Source organism: Elgaria multicarinata, chromosome 3, assembly GCF_023053635.1.
Source record: "Elgaria multicarinata webbii isolate HBS135686 ecotype San Diego chromosome 3, rElgMul1.1.pri, whole genome shotgun sequence".
Lineage (NCBI taxonomy): Eukaryota > Metazoa > Chordata > Lepidosauria > Squamata > Anguidae > Elgaria > Elgaria multicarinata.
Window position 1 is genome coordinate 171,787,124 of NC_086173.1, and position 21,919 is coordinate 171,809,042.

At 45.9% G+C, this 21,919-nt stretch overlaps 1 protein-coding gene across 1 annotated transcript; it reads right to left on the reverse strand.

Moving 5' to 3' along the window:
• Nucleotides 1-7,855: 7,855 nt before the first annotated feature.
• On the reverse strand, nt 7,856-9,834 carry LOC134396394 (zinc finger protein OZF-like). The gene has a single exon (XM_063122877.1). The coding sequence runs from the start codon at nt 9,705-9,707 to the stop codon at nt 8,148-8,150; it is 1,560 nt and encodes a 519-aa protein (XP_062978947.1). The 5' UTR covers nt 9,708-9,834; the 3' UTR covers nt 7,856-8,147.
• Between the last annotated feature and the right edge of the window lie 12,085 nt (nt 9,835-21,919).

The following is a 21,919-nucleotide window of genomic DNA, read 5'->3' on the forward strand; positions in this document are numbered from 1 at the left end:
AGGGAATTTCAGCAGGTGTCATTTGTATATATGGAGAACCTGGTGAAATTCCCTCTTCATCACAGCAGTTAAAGCCATACTAGAGTGACCGGATTTAAAAGAGGGCAGGGCACCTGCAGCTTTAACTGTTGTGATGGAGACGGAATTTCACCAGGAAGGAATCTACACGTCGATTCGAAGGCGCACTCCAGACGCAGGCAAGCGCCCAGAAGCTCCACATGTAGACCATGCCTTTGAAAGGCAGGAAAAGACGCCTTTTCTATTCTCCTCAGTTCTCAACGGGGAGATTCCCAGCTGCTGTTGATCAGCTCAGGATTCTAATACTGAGCGCGCTTACACGTGAGTAAATCCTGTTGAACCCAATTGGGCTTCTGAGTAGACATGTATATAGGATTGCCTTGCTCGTGTCAGGTGTGTGTGGGGTCAAAAAAGAGGGGCATTTCCCTTAAAAGGCAGGAAATGTCGCTATTTTGGAGTTGTGATTGGCGACAGCATAAATTACCAGTTCTCCTGGTCGCTGCTGCTGCTGCCGCTCCCTCCCTCCCTCCCTCCCTCTCTCCCTCCCTCTCACACACACACGCTGTTCAACCAGCCACCGCCTCCCCTCCCACGCCCTGGTCTCTCCACAGTAACAGCAGAGCAGCAGCGTTGCAGGTGAAGAGACTGAAAGAACTGGGCATGTTTAGCCTGGAGAAGAGAAGATTGAGGGGAGACATGATAGCACTCTTCAAATACTTAAAAGGTTGTCACACAGAGGAGGGCCAGGATCTCTTCTCGATCCTCCCAGAGTGCAGGACACGGAATAACGGGCTCAAGTTAAAGGAAGCCAGATTCCAGCTGGACATCAGGAAAAACTTCCTGACTGTTAGAGCAGTGCGACGGTGGAATCAGCTACCTAGGGAGGTTGTGGGCTCTCCCACACTAGAGGCATTCAAGAGGCAGCTGGACAACCATCTGTCAGGGATGCTTTAGGGTGGATTCCTGCATTGAGCAGGGGGTTGGACTCGATGGCCTTGTAGGCCCCTTCCAACTCTGCTATTCTATGATTCTATGAATGTGAGGAGTTTCCCGGACGAGCAAGGCAATCCTATATACATGTCTACTCATTGGGTTCAACAGGATTTACTTGCGTGTAAGCGCACTCAGTATTAGAATCCTGAGCTGATCAAAAGCAGCTGGTTATCTCCCCGTTGAGAACTGAGGAGAATAGAAAAGGTGTCTTTTCCCGCCTCTCAAAGGCAGGGTCTACACGTGGAGCTTCGGGGCGCTTGCCTGCGTCTGGAGTGCCCCTTCAAATCGGCGTGTAGATCTGGCCCAGGTTCTCCACATATACAGATGACACCTGCTGAAATTCCCTTTTCAGTACAACTGTTAAAGATACAGGAGCCCTGTCCTCCTTTTCGTATCTAATCAGCCTAATCATACATTCCTAATCTTTGCTTTGTGTGATTTAGCCAGTAAAAGGACCTCTCATCACGTTCTAAGCCTGCCAAGTTTGCTTAGGAGTCTTTAGTGGGGGACTTTGTTAAAGGCCTTTTGGGATTGCAAGTAAACAATGTGTGCTGGATCACCCCTGTCCACAATCTTATTGACACTCTCAAGAACTCTAAAATGTTAAGAGTGACATGCCGCGTTGATTCTTTTTCAACCGTGCTTGTCCTTGCTTCATCTTTTATCACCGCTATTTGGCTCAGTTCCTCAGACGCCCTTCCTGTAATCGGTATTAAGCCTGCAGAAATAAAGCAATCTTTATTCACTGTCTAATGGATGACTGAGAAGAGATTCAATGACCACCTCCACATTGAGAAAAGTGACTGAGACATCCCTGGCTCAGGGATTTGTCTAGTGGGCTAGTAATTCAAGGCATAAAAGAGGCAGCTGGACAACCATCTGTCAGGGATGCTTTAGGATAGATTCCTGCATTGAGCAGGGGGTTGGACTCGATGGCCTTGTAGGCCCCTTCCAACTCTGCTATTCTAGGATTCTATGATAATATGTCTTACATTCTTAGGCAATAGCTGAGGTTGCTTTAATGGTAGGTGTGAAGGAAATCTGAGTTAATCAGTCTTATTATTTATTATTTATTTATTTATTTATTTATTTATTTATATAGCACCATCAATGTACATGGTGCTGTACAGAGTAAAACAGTAAATAGCAAGGCCCTGCCGCATAGGCTTACAATCTAATAAAATCATAATAAAACAATAAGGAGGGGAAGAGAATGCCAACAGGCACAGGGTAGGGTAAGCAGGCACAGGGTAGGGTAAAACTAACAGTGTAAAGTCTGCACAACTTTACACTGTCTTTCCCAAGGGTTCGCTCAGGGGTTCTCCAGTCCTGGGCTACCCCCCCTCTAAAACTCCTCGTTGTGGAACCGGCAGTTTCTCGAACAAAAAACACTCAGACACACTCGGCTAACCAAAGCAGGGTTTAATACGTAGACACGACAATTAACAAGTAAGGCTTTGGTCTGAAATAGTTACAAAAGAATAAAAGAAAGGGGGGAATCAAGGGAGGGGGGAAGGGAAGAGATGAGGTCGATTGGTAACAGATATCACTCACCACAATTCCAGCTAAAAAACATGCAACCACGCCACTAGCCCCCCCCCCCCACCTTTGGCCAAACCGTGGCAAGCTTTGTCTTAGAAAACCAGAGACTAAAACATAACAAAAGCTAACTTCTCTTAAGCACCTTAGCTGGGTTGCTCCTGACGTCCTTTGCCCTCAGGCCGAAGACCTTCTGAAGCCTAATCTAATTAGCTCTTTTATCCCTCTGTTCTCCTGCTGTACCACCCCTCCTCCCTGATGAGGGTGTTTGAACTTCTTCCCACACTAGGTCTAATTAGCTCAACTAAGAGATAGCATACAGGTGCGAGGCCTCTAACTGGCCTCGAGACTTCGGAGCAACTCCGGCCCCCGGAAGGCCTCACTCCCACTTTCCCACCACATACTAAGCTGGGTCCGGGCGCCAGCCGAGTCATAAACACACTCACCAGATGCCAGCCATAAGCTACATCAACTAACCTTTATCTACCCATCCTCACTATGATTTACTACCTAACAAGAAAACAGGTATAATTCAAAGCTCACAGCACTTCACACTCCTTAGTCCTTCACAGTAGGGTGACCCTATGGAAAGGAGGATAGGGCTCCTGTATCTTTAACAGTTGCATATAAAAGGGAGTTTCAGTAGGTGTCATTTGTATATATGTAGAACCTGGTGAAATTCCCTCTTCATCACAGCAGTTAAAGCTATACTAGAGTGACCAGATTTAAAAGAGTGCAGGGCACCTTCAGTTTTAACTGTTGTGATGAAGAGAGAATTTCACAATGTTCTCCATATATACAAATGACACCTGCTGAAATTCCCTTTTCAATACAGTTGTATAGAAAAGGGAATTTCAGCAGGTGTCATTTGTATGCAATTCCCTCTACATTGCAAGAATTAAAGTTCCAGGACCTAAACTAGAGTGACCAGATACAAAAGAGGGCAGGTCTCCTGCAGCTTTAACTGTTTTCATGAAGAGGGAATTTCACCAGGTGATGCATGCATACCAATGACATCTGCTGAAATTCCCCTTTCAATACAACTGTTAAAGATACAGGAGCTCTGTCCTCCTTTCCACAAAGTTAGGGTGACCCTATGAAACAGAGGGCAGGACTCCTGTATCTTGTTACGTGATGTGCTCTCATTAGACCTGTGTACAAACTTGCACACGTGCTAATGAGACTTACACCCGCTTATAAGGAATCTTTTGACATTGGCAACAGAGTTTCTGTGGCTAAGTAAGGCGATTCTTACTCAAGAAATTTACAGCACTGAAGGCCATAACACCACAATGGCACAGTTATTGAGGTTGAAACAAATACAAAGGCACAAGCTAGTTATTATTATTATTATTATTATTATTATTATTATTATTATTAATTTATATAGCACCATCAGTGTACATGGTGCTGTACAGAGTAAAATAGTAAATAGCAAGACCCTGCCGGGGAAATTAGCTGAGCAAGTTGAGGCTTAGAAGCATTTTCTAGACTGAAAAATAGACTTTTTGAGACTTAAGAGCATACACACAGAGACAGCAGGGGAAAGAATAGAGGGAATCTTTAAAGGCAATATACCTTTCCTTGGGCTGCAGCCCTTTCCTGTAGAACAGAACTGGGGAGCATTGCAACTCTTGGTTTTAGATGAAGAGGAAAAGAATACAGCGAGGCAAAGCACTCACACATGGCAGCTTGCTCTCGCAAGCTGGAATGTGTAGTATGCTCTTTGTTTCAGGTTCAAAAGAGAGCGAGCGAGCTAGCATGCCTCTTCTCCCAAACTTGAGGGGTTTTGTACGATCTTATCTAAAGATCCACTTGCTATGGGAACAAAAGAGGGTGATTTGGGATTATGGCTGTACTGGATGCAACCTGGTGTTCAGCAACAGGGCTGCATTAGCAAGTGTATGACCAAGTATGACTCTTGCCATCCAGCATTCATATTTTGCTTAGTTTCACCCCTACCTTTGTCTCTGGGGAATGCATTTGAAGAAGTCTATCAGGAAATAGTTACTTGACCCAGGCCTTTTGTGAATGCTATCATTAAAAGTGGAAGGCAAAAGGAAGAGGGGCCGACCAAAGGCAAGATGGATGGATGATATTCTGGAGGTGACAGACTTGACCTTGGGGGAGCTAGGGGTGGCGACAGCCGCTGGGGCTGGTCCATGAAGTCACGAAGAGTCGGAAACGACTGAATGAATAAACAACATCAGTCTGTAGGTGGGGTTTTGGGTTGTTTCAAAATGGAGTCCGTACTGCTCACAGAAGCTACTTTGTAACAATCTTTAACAGTTGCACAGAAAAGGGAATTTCAGCAGGTGTCATTTGTACATATGGAGAACCTGGGGAAATTCCCTCTTCATCACCACAGTTAAAGATGCAGGAGCTATACTAGAGTGACCAGATTTAAAAGAGGGCAGGGCACCTGCAACGTTAACTGTTGTGATGAAGAGGGAATTTCGCCAGGTTCCCCATATATACAAATGACACCTGCAGAAATTCCCTTTTCAGTACAACTGTTAAAGATACAGGAGCCCTGTCCTCCTTTTCACATGGTCACTCTACACATAGTGACCCCATTTAATGGATTTCCTGGGAAGACTGATGTAAGCAAAGCAGCTCACCAGAAGGACCGAGTCTTCAGGCTCAGTTCAGGCTGCCACCTACAGCTGCAGTAGGATGTGGTTTTCTAGAGGAAGTTTGTGGCCGCCCGATTCCGAGAATCATCAGCCATACGTACGCAAACGTACTCACCAATCTTAAAATAAGGTAAGGTACCTTATGACATGCAAATGTCAAAATAAGAATTAAGAATTTGAGAACATGAATGAGTAGAAGGCAACTCGGAGACACATGTCAATGAATTCCGGGTGACGAGCATTAAACAGAACGGTCAAGTTGACCTTTATGGTTTCCAAAAACAACGTGTTAAATTAAAGCTCCCATCACTTGACCCAAAGAAGTAGGGCCAGAAATACGTTCAGGTCAATTGGATAGTTATTTGCTACATTTGGATCAAGTCACAAGACTTCTCTGCTCAGGCATCAACCCTGGGAGGAGCTCAAAGGAACTCAGGGCTCTCTGGCAGCACAGAAACAACAGGGGAAGTTTTTCTGTCGCCTTTCAGCCCCACTAAGCAAGGAGGAGGAAGCCAAACCGTTCCTTGCAGGCTTCCAAAACAACCCCCCCTTCTCCCCATTCTGGGCAGGTGAAAGTGGCCCTGATGCCACCCCACAGCAAAAAGGCCCTGAGCCCACCGAGGGGTCATTTAAGGCACAATCCGATGCAGGTTTAGACAGGGGATAAAACGTCCTACAATTCCTGGCTGGGGGATGTTGGGAATTGTACTATTTATTTATTTATTTATTACATTTTTATACCGCCCAATAGCCGAAGCTCTCTGGGCGGTTCACATTGTAGGACTTTTTCCATTGTAATGCATTGCTTTGTTCCCTTATCCTTTCCATGGTCCATCCACAGAGGTGGGCTTGGGAAGGCAGAAAGAGGGAGACCCTGGCTATTCCTTTGAAACGGCGCCCAAAGCCCCCCCCCCTTGCCCTAGGCCTGGTGGCATCAAACTCGGAACAGAACGAAAAGCCTTTTTTGGGTGTGTGGGTGGAGGCACCCCCAAAGTAAGGGAGGCAGTTCATTTCACTTGCAGGTTTTTCAAGGGCAAAATGGTAAACTTTCTAAAGTGCTTGTAAAAATAAAAATATTTAGGTAGGGTGACCCTATGAAATCTCCCACCAATCAGCTTCATGGGAGGAGCCATTTGGGTTCTAGTAGAAGGTGGCAGGGTGCTGTTGCACAATGTCCTGCTTTGTTGGGTCCTGGTTGAAGGCTGGTTGGCCCCTGGGTGAACAGAGTGCTGGACTAGATGGACCCTCGGTTTGATCCAGCATCAGGGCACTTCTTATGTTCTTAGTATTATGGAGAGACATTATGGAATGTCTCTCTACCCACATTCTCCAGACCATGTATAATTTTGTACACCTCTATCATGTCTCCCCTCAGCCTCCTTTTTTCCAAGTGGAACAATCCCAGCTGTTGTATCCTTCCCTCCTAGGGGAGATGCTCCATCCCCTTCATCATTTTAGGGCTTTTATACATTGTTATTTTATTGAATGAAAGAGAATGCAACTATTTCTATAAAAAAGGAAAGCCAGTCCTCCAACTGAAGCTCTGTGTACAATAGTAATTTAAAAATAAAACAGTATAGTAAGAAGGAAGAATACAATAAGGCCCAAAGTACTGTAATGAAAAAAAACATCAAACTGTTGGTAAAAGTGTGTCCACTGATTTTATTTATTTGTGGGTTTGTTTGTTTTAAAAGAAAGCTTGCTCTCACAGGAATTCTTTAAAATTTTCCAGCTGAATTGTTTGAAATCCAGCAAGTTTTGAGTAGCAGTATTGCTTCTAAGAAGGTCTGATAATTTTATGGTGCCTTGTGAATGTGCAACCATTGAGCCTTTTCAGACAACCTGCTAAACCATGGTTAGGCAGCTATTCGTTTTGCAGCAAATGCTTAGTATGTTTGAACTGTGGTTACAACTGTGGTTATTAGGGCTGTGCTCCGCTTCTCCTTGGACCAGAGAAGCAGAAGTGGATTGGGGTGCTTTGCCTCCCCTTAAGGCGGAGGCGAAGAGGATCGGGGGAGCAGCGGATCGAGGTGAAGGCGGATCCTTCGCCTCGATCCGGAGCTCCGCAAAAATGGTAAGGGGGTTTACTTGTCCCTGCCGCTGCTGCCCATGCAGCGACAGCGGCAGAGCCAGGTAAGGGGGCAAGGGGGAGGGGGGTCTTACCTGCATCCGTCCGCGGCCCCGCGGCTGCTTCAATTGAGCCCGAGGACTCAAACAGAAACACCAGACCTGGAAGCAGCCGCGGGACCGCGGACGGACGCAGGTCAGGGGGAGGAAGAAGGGGGGTTTACTTGGCCCTGCCACCACCACCTGTGCGGCGACGGTGGCAGAGCTAGGTAAGGGGGCAAGGGGGAGGGGAGTCTTACCTGCGTCTGTCATGGCCCATTGCCGGCTTCACTAGAGCCCGCGGCTCAACCCGGAAGTGTAGGCCGCAAGCGGGGCCTACAGTTCCTGGTTGAGCAGCAGGCTCTAGTGAAGCTGGTGGTGGGCTGGGACGAAAGCAGGTAAGGGGGAGGAGTGAGGGGGGCCTTACCTGGCACCACCCCCCACCGCTGTGGAGCTCCAATTTGGAGCCAGAGCTCTGCAGCGGCGCGGACCCTAGGTGGATCAAGGTAGGGAGGAGCGGGCCCAATCCACAATTTACGGATCGGGAGTGGGGCGGAGCAGGGGGTCCGGCAACAGCCCTAATATTGATATCCAGCCTTTTTCCCAGTACTGAGATTCATGACAGTTTACAAAATTAAAACGTGTACAATTAAAACTACAAAAGTTTAAATGAGAATTAAACCTACAGTAAAATTAAAAACATGTTTAACATTTTTAAAAACAATGGTTTGGAATGGTTCAGAAGACACGCTAAGCCAGAATGTTTAGCTCAAAATGATTAACCATTTGGCATAGGGTGTTGTCCAAACAGGATCTTTGATGAGATGCAACACATGTGCCTCACCCAAAGCTCTCTCAACATTCTAAGCGCATGTCTACACTAGCCCTATATTCCGGGATAGTGCCTGTGTATCCAAAAACCACACAGGGGATCCCAGGCGCAGGCAGGGACGATCCGTCCATTTTCTTGGGATAACCCTTAGGTGTAGAAAAGGCCTCCGCATTTACATGGTTCCTGTGCTGATGAGAAGTGAGGCTTCTGCTCTGACTGAAGCTCTTTCCACACTCAAAGCAAGAATACGGTTTCTCCCCTCTGTGGATTCTTTGATGTGTAGAAAGGCTTGTACTCTGACTGAAGCTCTTTCCACATTCGAAGCATTTATATGGCTTCTCCCCCGTATGAATTCTCTGGTGAGTAGTGAGGGATGCGCAAATACTGAAGCTCTTTCCACATGTCAAGCATGTATAAGGTTTATCTCCTGTGTGAATTCTACGATGCACAGTCAGGTGTGAGTTTTGACTGAAGGCCTTTCCACACTCCAAGCATTTATATGGTTTCTCCCCTGTATGGATTCTTCGATGAGAATCAAGATGTGATTTCTGTCTGAAGCTCTTCCCACACTCCAAGCATTTGTATGGTTTTTCCCCTGCATGAAGTCTCTTGTGTAAAATAAGATATGAGCTGTAACGGAAGCTCTTTCCGCACTCTAAGCACTGGCATGGTTTTTCCCCTGTGTGGATTCTTTTATGTAAAACAAGACCTCTGTTTGAACTGAAATTCTTCCCACATTCTAAACATGTATATGGTTTTTCCCCTGTATGGATTCTTTGATGTTGAGTTAGGCTTTGGCTAGTACTGAGGCTCTTTCCACACTCCATGCATTTATATGGTTTCTCTCCAGTGTGCACTTTTTGATGAGAAGTGAGGGCCGGTTTTTGAATGAAACTCTTGCCGCATTCAAAGCATCTGTACGTTTTCTCCCCTGTATGAATTCTTTGATGTGCAGTAAGGTTTGCTTTTCGATAGAAGCTCTTTCCGCACTCCAGGCATTTGTATGGTTTCTCCCTTGTATGGATTCTTCGATGAGAAATAAGATGTGGTTTCTGACTGAAGCTCTTTCCACACTCCAAGCATTTGTATGGTTTTTCCCCTGTGTGGATTCTCTTATGTAAAACGAGAACTCTGTTTGAACGGAAATTTTTCCCACATTCTAAACATGTACATGGTTTTTCCCCTGTATGGATTCTTTGATGTTGAATTAGGTTCATGCTGTGGCTGAAGTCCTTTCCACACTCCATGCATTTATATGGTTTCTCTCCAGTGTGCACTTTTTGATGAGAAGTGAGGGCTGATTTTTGAATGAAACTCTTGCCGCATTCAAAGCATCTGTACGTTTTCCCCCCTGTATGAATTCTTTGATGTGCAGTAAGGTTTGCTTTTCGACAGAAGCTCTTTCCGCACTCCAGGCATTTGTATGGTTTTTCCCCTGTGTGGATTCTCTTATGTAAAACGAGAACTCTGTTTGAACTGAAATTTTTCCCACATTCTAAACATGTACATGGTTTTCCCCCTGTATGGATTCTTTGATGTTGAATTAGGTTCATGCTGTGGCTGAAGTCCTTTCCACACTCCATGCATTTATATGGTTTCTCTCCAGTGTGCACTTTTTGATGAGAAGTGAGGGCTGATTTTTGAATGAAACTCTTGCCACATTTAAAGCATATGTACGTTTCCCCCGCTGTATGAATTCTTTGATGTGCAGTAAAGTTTGCTTTTCGACGGAAGCTCTTTCCGCACTCCAGGCATTTGTATAATTTCTCCTCCATAGGAATACAGCAGTGGGCATTAAGTTTTGATTTTGAACTGAACGTTTTTCCACATGAAGGGCACTTATCCTTTCTTGTTCCACTCTGACCTTCTTGCTGGATAGGGATTTGGCAGAAGCCATCACCCTGGCTAAAAATGGCTTCTTTCCTCCCATTCTTGCCTTGATTTGACTCCTGGCTCCGTGATCCATCTTGGGCCTCAAAGGTCTCTTCCTCTATTTTGTCCTGCTTTGCTGTTCTTGTTGCGACCTGGTGTGTCTCTTGAGAGTAACTGCTCTGTCCATCACCTGCAGAGAAAGGCAGAGGGAATTGATCATTGAGAAACGTAATTGAGAAATGTAGGCCATAATTTATGGAGGAAGCTAGGGTTGACCCAACTTCCCTGCAAGGTAGGCACTTGGACCAAATGTCTAGATTCCCAGGCAGGCCCCTTCTGAACCCTGTCCCCAACCGGGAAGAGCCAGCCCTTAAAACCATTAACCTCATTCTAACACCCGCCGCAGCCATGGCCAGTCTTCCCAAGAGTATTGAGACACTTAAAACATAAAACAACTAACTTAGCCCCGAGCAGTGTCTCCCAGATCTTCCACCTAATACACGTGTAGCCTGCAGGAAGATGGCGAGTCTCAGCTACTGGCCTCTTTAATCCCTTGCCAGTTGACAGGCCCTGTGACCCATCTCCACCAACCAATGCCCTTCCCGGGCCCCTGGCACCCCCTCCAGGAGGAGCGAGACCCACTCCATGGAAGCATTCTTTCCCACAGCTGAAACAGATCAACATCCCAATTAACCCTAATAACCCCCCAGGTGCTGTGGTGGGAGTTGGAAATGCAGGACTGGGTGCAACCCGACCTTGAGAACGCTTTCCAACTCACTCCTTCTGGCTCAGAGACCTGGGCCAAGTTGTTGTTGTTGTTGTTGTTGTTGTTGTTATTATTATTATTATTATTATTATTATGTATTTATATAGCACCATCAATGTACATGGTGCTGTACAGACTAAAACAGTAAATAGCAAGACCATGCTGCATAGGCTTACATTCTGATAAAATCATATTAAAACAATAAGGAGGGGAAGAGAATGCACCAAACAGGCACTGGGTAGGGTAAAACTAGCAGTATAGACAGTTTGAACACAGTAATTCAGAAAAGACCTAGCTGAGCAGAACAAGACCACATCCATCATGGGCTGCCCTTCATATAATCAATGTTCAATGAGCAGTTACTATGAACTAATAACATTGTGGTTTCTGACAGAGCAATGGGATGGGAACACTTTTGGCCCTGGTGGTATTCCAAGGGTGTAATCCTTCACATCTAAGCTCTACATCTCCCAGCATGCCCAAGTCAGCTATGATAGCTGGGAAATGTTGGGAGACTGAAAGAACTGGGCATGTTTAGCCTGGAGAAGAGACGATTGAGGGGAGAAATGAGAGCACTCTTCAAATACTTGAAAGGTTGTCACACAGAGGAGGGCCAGGATCTCTTCTCAATCCTCCCAGAGTGCAGGACACGGAATAACGGGCTCAAGTTACAGGAAGCCAGATTCCAGCTGGACATCAGGAAAAACGTCCTGGCTGTTAGAGCAGTACGACAATAAAACCAGTGACCTAGGGAGGTTGTGGGCTCTCCCACACTAGAAGCTTTCAAAAGGCAGCTGGACAACCATCTGTCAGGGATGCTTTAGGATGGATTCCTGCATTGAGCAGGGGGCTGGACTCGATGGCCTTGTAGGCCCCTTCCAGCTCTGCTGTTCTATGATTCTATGTTTATTGGAGAAAAGAGAACAGCCCTTCAAGAGATGTCTGAATTGAAGATTCAAAGGGAATCTTTAATAACATCAGCTCCATTCATTTTTAAATGAAACCATTCATCTCTTAAGGCTTCCTTAGTGGCATATTTCATTTGTTTAACAAGTGCTCTTCAACATTTTTATTAACGATTTGGACGAGGAGGTGCAGGGAACGCTTATCAAATTTGCAGATGACACAAAATTGGGTGGGATAGCTAATACCCTGGAAGACAGAAACAAACTTCAAAGTGATCTTGATAGGCTGGAGTGCTGGGCTGAAAACAACAGGATGAAATTGAATAGGGATAAATGCCAAGTTCTACAATTAGGAAATGGAAACCAAATGCACAGTTACAAGATGGGGGATAGTTGGCTCAGCAATACTACAAATGAGAAGGATCTTGGAATTGTTGTAGATCACAAGCTGAATATGAGCCAACAGTGCGATATGGCTGCAAGAAAGGCCAATGCTATTTTGGGCTGCATTAATAGAAGTATAGCTTCCAAATCATGTGAGGTACTGGTTCCTCTCTATTCAGCCCTGGTTAGGCCTCATCTAGAGTATTGCATCCAGTTCTGGGCTGCACAATTCAAGAAGGACGCAGACAAGCTGGAGCGTGTTCAGAGGAGGGTAATCAGGATGATCAGGGGTCTGGAAAGAAAGCCCTATGAAGAGAGACTGAAAGAACTGGGCAAGTTTCGCCTGGAGAAGAGAAGATTGAGGGGAGACATGATAGCACTCTTCAAATACTTAAAAGGTTGTCACACAGAGGAGGGCCAGGATCTCTTCTCGATCCTCCCAGAGTGCAGGACACGGAATAACGGGCTCAAGTTAAAGGAAGCCAGATTCCAGCTGGACATCAGGAAAAAACTTCCTGACTGTTAGAGCAGTACGACAATGGAATCAGTTACCTAGGGAGGTTGTGGGCTCTCCCACACTAGAGGCATTCAATAGGCAGCTGGACAACCATCTGTCAGGGATGCTTTAGGGTGGATTCCTGCCTTGAGCAGGGGGTTGGACTCGATGGCCTTGAAGGCCCCTTCCAACTCTGCTATTCTATGATCTGCTACTTGTGGTCAGTCCAGAAGACCTTTGAGATTCATCCCACTTATAAAAGGGAGCTGGATTTTTTTTGCGGGGGGGGGGGGGTATATCTGTTGATAAATAGGATATTCCTGTATATGTAATGAATTTTATTTCTGTTCTCACAATGTTATTTTTTGTTCTATTTATTTATTTATACTTATTTATTTATTGCGCTTGTATACCGCCACATAGCCAAAGCTCTCTGGGTGATTCACATAAGATAAAAACACTTTAAACTACATACAATGTCAAACTACATACCTACGGGATCGCTTTCTCCCGTACAATCTGACCCGCACACTCAGGTTCTCTGGGAAGAATCTACTTCAGCTAGCAAAAACTAGATTAACAACTGTTACCCAGAGGACCTCCTCTTCTGCTGCTCCCAGACTGTGGAATGGCCTGCCGGAGGAGATTTGTCAACTTTACAGTCTTTTAGAATTTAAAAAAGCAATAAAGGCTGATCTATTCCGACAGGCATATCCAATGAAATTTTAGAATGTTTTCAGGACGTTTTAAAGATGTGAGGTATGTTTTTAATGTATTTTTTATATCATGTTTTTATACTGTTGGTTTTATACTTTGAGTGGTTTTGTTTTTTGTGAACTGCCCGGAGAGCTCGGCTATTGGGTGGTACAAAAATGCAAAACTATGAGCCTAAAAAACAGACCCAGGCTCATTTTGTTGATATTCACAATAAACCCCCCCCACCCACCCCCAAAAAAGTGTAGTAACTGATCAGACAAATGGACCATCTAATTCGGCATTCTTTCCAGACTTTCCAGATTAGCTGCCCACGGAAGACCCACAAGCAGGGCATGATCATTTTTGAAAAAGTTGGAAAGCAGTAGTCCTAATAAATCCTTCACAGGAAGAATTCGTTACCTTTTCGGAGGCTGTGCTGTTTCTTTTTCAGCCGGGTTTGTCCTTCCTTCATCTTTTAGAACCACCATTTGCCTCTGCCCCTCAGGTGCCTGTCCTGAAAACAGTATTCATGACCTGCCAAAAAAAAGCAACCTTTATAAACTTTAAAAAGGATGACTGGGAAGAGAGTAAATACCTACCTCTGCACTGAGAAAAACCACTGAGAAATTCCTGTCTCGGGGATTTGTCCAATGGCCAAATAATATGGCAAGTTAAAGCTAGGGTGACCCTATGAAAAGGAGGACAGGGCTCCTGTGTCTTTAGCAGTTGCATAGAAAAGGGAATTCCAGCAGGTGTCATTTGTATATATGGCGAACCTGGGGAAATTTCCCCTTCATCACAACAGTTAAAGCTGCAGGTGCCCTGCCCTCTTTTAAATCTGGTCACTCTAGAATAGCTCCTGCAGCTGTAACTGTTGTGATGAAGAGGGAATTTCACCAGGTGCGACATGCATACAAATGACACCTGCTGAAATTCCCTTTTCTATGCCAGTGTTAAAGATACAGGAGCCCTGTCCTCCTTTTCATAGGGTCACCCTAGTTAAAGCTCCCATCACTTGATCCAAAGAAGTAGGCCCAGAAATACCTTTAGAAGATGCTCAGGCATCAACCTTGAGAGGAGCTCAAAGGAACGCACGGCTCTCTGGCAGCATGGAAACAACAGGGGAGGTTTTTTTCTGTTGCTTTTGAGCCCCACTAAGCAAGGAGGAGGAAGCTAAAGGGTTCCTTGCAGGCTTCCAAAACAACCTCCCTCCTCCTCCGTATTCTGGGCAGGTGAAGGTGGCCCTGATGCCACCCCACAGCAAAACGACCCTGAGCCCATCGAGGGGTCACTTAAGGCACAATCCTATGGAGGTTTAGACAGGGGGAAACGTCCTACAATTCCTGGCTGGGGGATGTTGGGAATTGTAGTCCTTTTTTCCATTGAAACATGCAGTGCTTTGTTCCCTTATCCTTTCCATGGTCCGTCCGGAGAGGTGGGCTTGGGAAGGCAGAAAAAGGGAGAACCTGGCTATTCCTTTGGAACTGCGCCCAAAGGTCTCCCCTTGCCCCAGGCCTGGTGGCATCAAACTCGGAGCAGGACCGAAAGCCTTTGGGGGGGGGAGGGAGGCACCCCCAAAGTAAGGGGGCAGCTCATTTCACCTGCAGGTTTTTCAAGGGCAAAACTGTAAACTTTCTAAAGTGTTTGTAAAAAATATTTCGGGGGAGCTAAGCTGAGCGAAGGAAGAGAGATGCTTTTGAACTGTGGTGTTGGAGGAAAATGCTGAGAGTGCCTTGGACCGCAAGTAGATCAAACCAGTCCATACTCCAGGAAATAAAGCCAGGCTGCTCACTTGAGGGAATGGTATTAAAGGCAAAACTGAAGTACTTTGGCCACATAATGAGAAGACAGGAGACCCTGGAGAAGATGGTGATGCTAGGGAAAGTGGAAGGCAAAAGGAAGAGGGGCCGACCAAGGGCAAGATGGAGGGATGATATTCTGGAGGTGACAGACTTGACCTTGGGGGAGCTAGGGGTGGCGACAGCCGACAGAAAGCTCTGGCCTGGGCTGGTCCATGAATTCACAAGCGGAAGCAACTGAACGAATAAACAACAAAATGGGATGGGGGGCTAGACCCCTCTCTTCGACTCCTGGCTTCACTCCTGGGTTGCGCAAATCTCAAATTTCCTGCAGAGATGCAACCGGATCTTTGGACCCAGACACCCCCTTTTCTCTCTGATTTTTCCCTGGGCAGGAGACCCGGACCCAGGCGTGGCTGGCGGGAGGATCGCGCAATGCAAAATTGCAACTCTGGGCGCATTTTTTTTTTTTTTTGCAGCTGGTTGCATGGAAAACACCCACCGGGAAGGGGGCATCTCCCACCCAGGGACTCCCCACTCTTTCTCCTTCACTCACCCAAATGTTGCGCCTGGAATTCTTCAGCTCTATCTCCGGGAAACGCGCGAGGGGGCCGATCTCCAAGCGCGCCTTGCAGAGACACAGGGGCGTGGGGGGTGGGGGTGGATGAAATGGAAACAGACGTCACTTCTGGCTTCCTTTGCACACCAGGCAGGAGCCCCGCACTGTGCGGGAGGAGCTGCTCCATAGACCATATCTCTAGGATGCTCCGGTCCCTTCTCTTTGCATTGGGCGCTCTCCGAAGAGGCCGCGTTCGCTCAGTTCATTTGCCTGTTGGAGGACTGAGTGGCAGAAGCGTCTCCTCCTGCAGCGACACTTCCGGCTCCTGAGCGAACGCGGCCTCTTTGGAGGGCGCCCAATGCAAAGAGATGGGACCGGGGCACCCTAGAGATATGGTCCATAGAGCAGCCCTGAAGTCGGCTCTTCCCTGGTGTTCTTAGGGATTCAGAAGCGAGGTCTGTTTGCATTTCATCCCCGCACCTGGGTCTCTGCAAGGCGCGCTTGGAGATCGACCTCCTCGCGCGTTTCCCGGAGAAAGAGCTGAAAGGCGGGCAAGAATTCTATGCGCAACGTTTGGGTGAGAGCAGGAGAAAGAGTGGGGGTCTCTGGGTGGGTGGGAGGAGAGAACCCCCCCTTCCCGGTTGGGGTTCTCCATGCAGCCAGCTGCAAAGTGCGCCCTGACTTGCATTTTTGTATTGCGCGATCCTCTTGCCAGACGCGCCTGGGTCCGGCTCTCCTGCCCAGGGGGTGGGGTGGCGATCTGGGAGCAAAGATACCACGGCAACCCAGAACTGTAGCCAGGGGTTGATGCGAGGGTCCCAGCCCCCTCCTCCCTATTTATCTCCCCTCTAAAAATCGTTACAAACACAAAAACCGTTTATCATTTTGTCCTTAAAAAGCCTGCAAGTGAAATGAACTGCCCCCTTGGTTTTGCGACGCGCCCCGCCCCCCAAAATCTTTTAGGCCGGCTAAGGGCCTGATGCACTCCTCTGTGCCCCCCATCTGGGTCAAGAGGGACCTTTGTGCGCCATTCAAAAGGTGCCCTGTTCTTTCCCAAGGTGTGCAGAGCAATTGACCAGGCTTCCTCTTTCTGCCTGCCCATTCCCAAACCCAGCTCTGTAGACGGACCATGGAAAGGATAAAAGGGAAACCTTAGGCATGTTGCGACGGGAAAAACCCTACAATTCCCCGTGATTCCCCAGCCAGAAATTGTAGGACTTTTTTCTGTCTAAACCTGCTTTGGGTTACGCCTGAAATGACCCTTCAGTGGGCTCAGGGTTGTTTTGCAGTGGGATGACATCAAGGCCACCTTCACCTTTGGGACAGAGGCTTCCCAGAATAAGGGGGGGGAAATTATTTTGGAAGCCTGCAAGGAACCCTTTGGCTTCCTTCTCCTTGCTTAGTGGAGCTCAAAGGCAACAAAAAAACCCCACCCCTGTTGTTTCCATGCTGCCAGACAGCCCTGAGTTCCTTTGAGCTCCTCCCAGGGTTGATGCCTGAGCAGAGAAGTCTTGTGCGTTGATCCAAATGTAGCAAATAACTATCCAGTTGACCTGAAGGTATTTCTGGGCCTACTTCTTTGGGTCAAGTGATGGGAGCTTTAATTTAACACGTTATTTTTTGAAACCATAAAGGTCAACTTGACCATTATTTTTTATGCTCGTCACCTGGAATTCATCGACATGTGATTTTATTAGATTGTAAGCCTATGCGGCAGGGTCTTGCTATTTACTGTTTTACTCTGTACAGCACCATGTACACTGATGGTGCTATATAAATAAATAATAATAATAATAATAATAATAATAATAATAATAATAATGTGTCTGAGCAGAGAAATCGTGTGATTTGATCCAGATGTAGCAAGTATCTATCCAGCCGATCTAAAGATATTTCCACGCCAACCTTCAGGGTGAACCTTCTTGTAGCACAAACCAAAACCACGCAAAGTGGGGACAATGAAAATCTGTTAAAACCAACTCCAAAACTGCATAAAAGTAAAGTTTTCAAATTAAAATAAAGATGTGAAGATATTACTTGACAATAAAAACCAACAGTTGTTTTAAAGAACAGGATAAGCAAATGGGTACTGAGCATTATTATTTATTTATTTCATATTTATTGAATTTATATAACGCCCCAAAGTCAAAGCTTTTTACAAAGATTAAAATAAATTTTAAACCGTGGTTATGTATCCAGCATGGTTAGGAATGGTTCATTCCTAACCATGGACATTTTTAGCCTGGAGAAGAGAAGATTGAGGGGAGACATGATAGCACTCTTCAAATACTTGAAAGGTTGTCACACAGAGGAGGGCCAGGATCTCTTCTTGATCCTCCCAGAGTGCAGGACATGGAATAACGGGCTCAAGTGACAGGAAGCCGGATTCCGGCTGGACATCAGGAAAAACGTCCTGACTATTAGAGCAGTACAACAATGGAACCAGTTACCTAGGGAGGTTGTGGGCTCTCCCACACTAGAGGCCTTCAAGAGGCAGCTGGACAACCATCTGTCAGGTATGCTTTAGGGTGGATTCTTGCACTGAGCGGGGGTTGGACTCGATGGCCTTATAGGCCCCTTCCAACTCTACTATTCTGTTTCTATGACACACTAAGTCATGGTTCATACAACACTATGCCATAATGTTTTGATCAAAATACATAACCACCAAGGTTGGTTTGTTGTCTGAACAGGGTCACACAATATTACATACAGAAATATCAAGATAATCTTTCTTTCTATCACAGAGAGGCCTTCTACCTGGAGACTGGGAGACTTTAAAATCTAAAACTTACTCTGGTAAGGGGTTTATAAGCAACCAGGCCTTTCACACCCTTACAATCATAGAACAGTAGAGTTGGAAGGGACCTACAATGCCATTGAGTCCAACCCCCTGCTCAATGCAGGAATCCACCCTAAAGCATCCCTAACAGATGGTTGTCCAGCTGCCTCTTGAAGGCCTCTAGTGTGGGAGAGAACACAACCTCCCTAGGTAATTGGTTCTATTGCTGTAGTGCTCTAGCAGTCAGGAAGTTTTTCCTGATGTCCAGGCGGAATCTGGCTTCCTGTCGCTTGAGCCCATTATTCTGTGCCCTGCCCTCTTGGAGGATCAAAAAGAGATCCTGGCCCTCCTCTGTGGCACAACTTTTCAAATATTTGAAGAGTGCTATCATGTCTCCCCTCAGTCTTCTCTTCTCCAGGCTAAACATGCCCAGTTCCTTCAGTCTCTATTCATAGGGCTTTGTTTCCAGATCATCCTGGTTGCCCTCCTCTGAACACGCTCCAGCTTTCCTGCATCCTTCTTGAAGTGTGGGGCCCAGAACTGGACGCAATACTCAAGATGAGGCCTAACCAGGGGTGAACAGAGAGGAACCAGTACCATGTGCGATTTGGAAGCTATACTTCTATTAATGCACCCCAAAACAGCATTTGCTTTTTTTGCAGCCACATCATACTGTTGGTTCATATTCAGCTTGTGATCTACAACAATTCCAAGATCCTTCTCATTTGTAGTATTGCTAAGCCAAGTATTCCCTATCTTGTAACTGTGAATTTGTTTTGTTTTTCCTAGGTGTAGAACTTGCCATTTATCCCTATTAAATTTCATTCTGTTTTCAGCCCAGCACTCCAGCCTATCAAGATCCCTTTGACGTTTGTTTCTGTTTTCCAGGGTATTAGCTATCCCACCCAATCATCTGCAAATTTGATCAGCATTCCCTGCACCTCCCCATCCAAGTCATTAATAAGAAATGTTGAAGAGCACTGGGCCCATGACTGAGCCCTGTGGTTCCCAACTCGTTACCTAGGGTGACCCTATGAAAAGGCGGACAGGGCTCCTGTATATTTAATAGTTGTATTGAAAAGAGAATTTAAGCAGGTGCCATTTGTATACATGGAGAACCTGGTGAAATTTCCTCTTCATCACAACAGTTAACACTGCAGGTGCCCTGCCCTCTTTTAAATCTGGTCACTCTAGTATAGCTCCTGCACTTTAACAGTTGTGATGAAGAAGGAATTTCACCAGGTTCTCCATATATACAAATGACACCTGCTGAAATTCCCTTTTCCATGCAACTGTTAAAGATACAGGAGCCCCGTCCTCCTTTCCATATGGTCACCCTACGTTACCTCCCTCCAGTTTAAGAGTTCTTCTGCTAGCTCTTTCCTTACTCTAGGATGCAGTTCATCAGCCCCAGGAGATTTGAACCTAAGTCTATTCCCCTCCCCCCGCCCCCCAGTCATCTGTATATCTTTTTGATGAACATACCCAGGGCTTTTGAAATGGAATATGTTCTCACCCCGTGTTCATTGCTCAAATAACTCTTTGGGCCAAGTGATGGGGTGTTACTTCGACCTTTCATTTTGGAAAATATCCAGGTCAACTTGGTCATTATTTGTTATGCCTGTCACCAAGAATTCATTGTGAATATACTAGTGTCTCTTGAATTCTCTTCCCTTTCGTGCAATTGCTCCTTTTTACTCATTCTTATATTCAAATTCTTAATTCTTTTTCATTGCTTTGTTTTGGCAGGCCTTGAATACTGTTTTCAGGACAGGCACCTGGGGAACTGAAGCAAATAGTGGTGAGAAAAGATGAAGCAAAGATGAGCCCGGCTGAAAAAGAGTCAACGTGGACTCTGAAAAGGTAAGTCATGTCTCAGTAACCTTAGAGTTCTTGAGAGTGTCCATAAAGATGTGAATAAGGGTGATCCAGTACACACTGTTTATCCGGACTTCCAAAAGGCTTTTGACAAAGTCCCTCACCAACGTCTCCTGAGAGAACTTAGCAGTCCTAGAGTAATAGGAGAGGTCCTCTCATGGATCAGTAACTGCTAACGAACACAAATCTGAGAATAGGAATAAATGAACAGTTCTTCCAGTGAAGCATTTATTGGGATCACTGCTTTCCAACTTTTTCAGAAATGGTCATGCGCTGCTTGTGGGTCTTCTGTGGGCCACAGTCTGGAAAGAATGCTGAATTAGATGGTCCATTTGTCTGATCAATTACGGCACTTCTTAAGTTCTTAAGTGCTTCCCTGCTGAGTTGGGTTATTCTGGCTCCATCTTATAAGTGGGATGAACCTCAAAGGTCTTCTGGACCAACCACATGCTGCTAATTTATATTTGATTTTGTCGCCTAAAGTGTCTGCTAGGTGTTATTACTTTCTAACTGACTTCGCCGAATGCATTCACTAAAAAGTAGCACATCAGTTTAAAAATGAATGGAGCTGATGTCATTAAAGATTTCCTTTGAATCTCCAATTCTGACGTCTCTTGAAGGGCTGCTCTCTTTTCTCCAGTAAACATCTTTTGCAATTATTTGTGGCACTCATAGAATCATAGAATAGCAGAGTCGAAAGGGGCCTACAAGGCCATCGAGTCCAACCCCCTGCTCAATACAGGAATCCACCCTAAAGCATCCCTGACAGATGGTTGTCCAGCTGCCTCTTGAAGGCCTCTAGTGTGGGAGAGCCCACAACCTCCCTAGGTAACTGTTTCCATTGTCATACTGCTCTAACAGTCAGGAAGTTTTTCCTGATGTCCAGCTGGAATCTGGCTTCCTTTAACTTGAGCCTGTTATTCTGTGTCCTGCACTCTGGGAGGATCGAGAAGAGATCCTGGCCCTCCTCTGTGTGACAACATTTTACGTATTTGAAGAGTGCTATCATGTCTCCCCTCAGTCTTCTCTTCTCCAGGCTAAACATGCCCAGTTCTTTCCATCTCCCTTCATAGGGCTTTGTTTCCAGACCCCTGATCATCCTGGTTGCCCTCCTCTGAACACGCTCCAGCTTGTGTGCGTCCTTCTTGAGTTGTGGAGCCCAAAACTGGACGCAATACTCTAGATGAGGCCTAACCAGGGCCGAATAGAGAGGAACCAGGACCTCACACGATTCGGAAGCTATTCTACTATTAATGCAGCCCAAAATAGCATTTGCCTTCTTGCAGCCATATCGCACTGTTGGCTCATATTCAGCTTGTGATCTACAACAATTCCAAGATCCTTCTCATTCGTAGTATTGCATAATTTAGGATGAATTCATATGCATATTTAGTAACAAAAAAAGAGGAGCTTATAACTCCCAACATTCCCCAGCCACCATAGCTGCCTGGGGCATGCTGGGAGTTGTAGGATTACACCCTTCGAACAGTTTTTATTTTATGGTCCACCAGAGCAACCACAAGTGTTTCCATCCCATTGCTCTGTCAGAAACCATAATGTTATTAGTTCACAGTAACAGGTAATAGATCACTGATTGCAGCCTCCGTTTCACAATTGCATTTATGAATGATCAGTTCTCTCTTTCTATTTCTACAGAT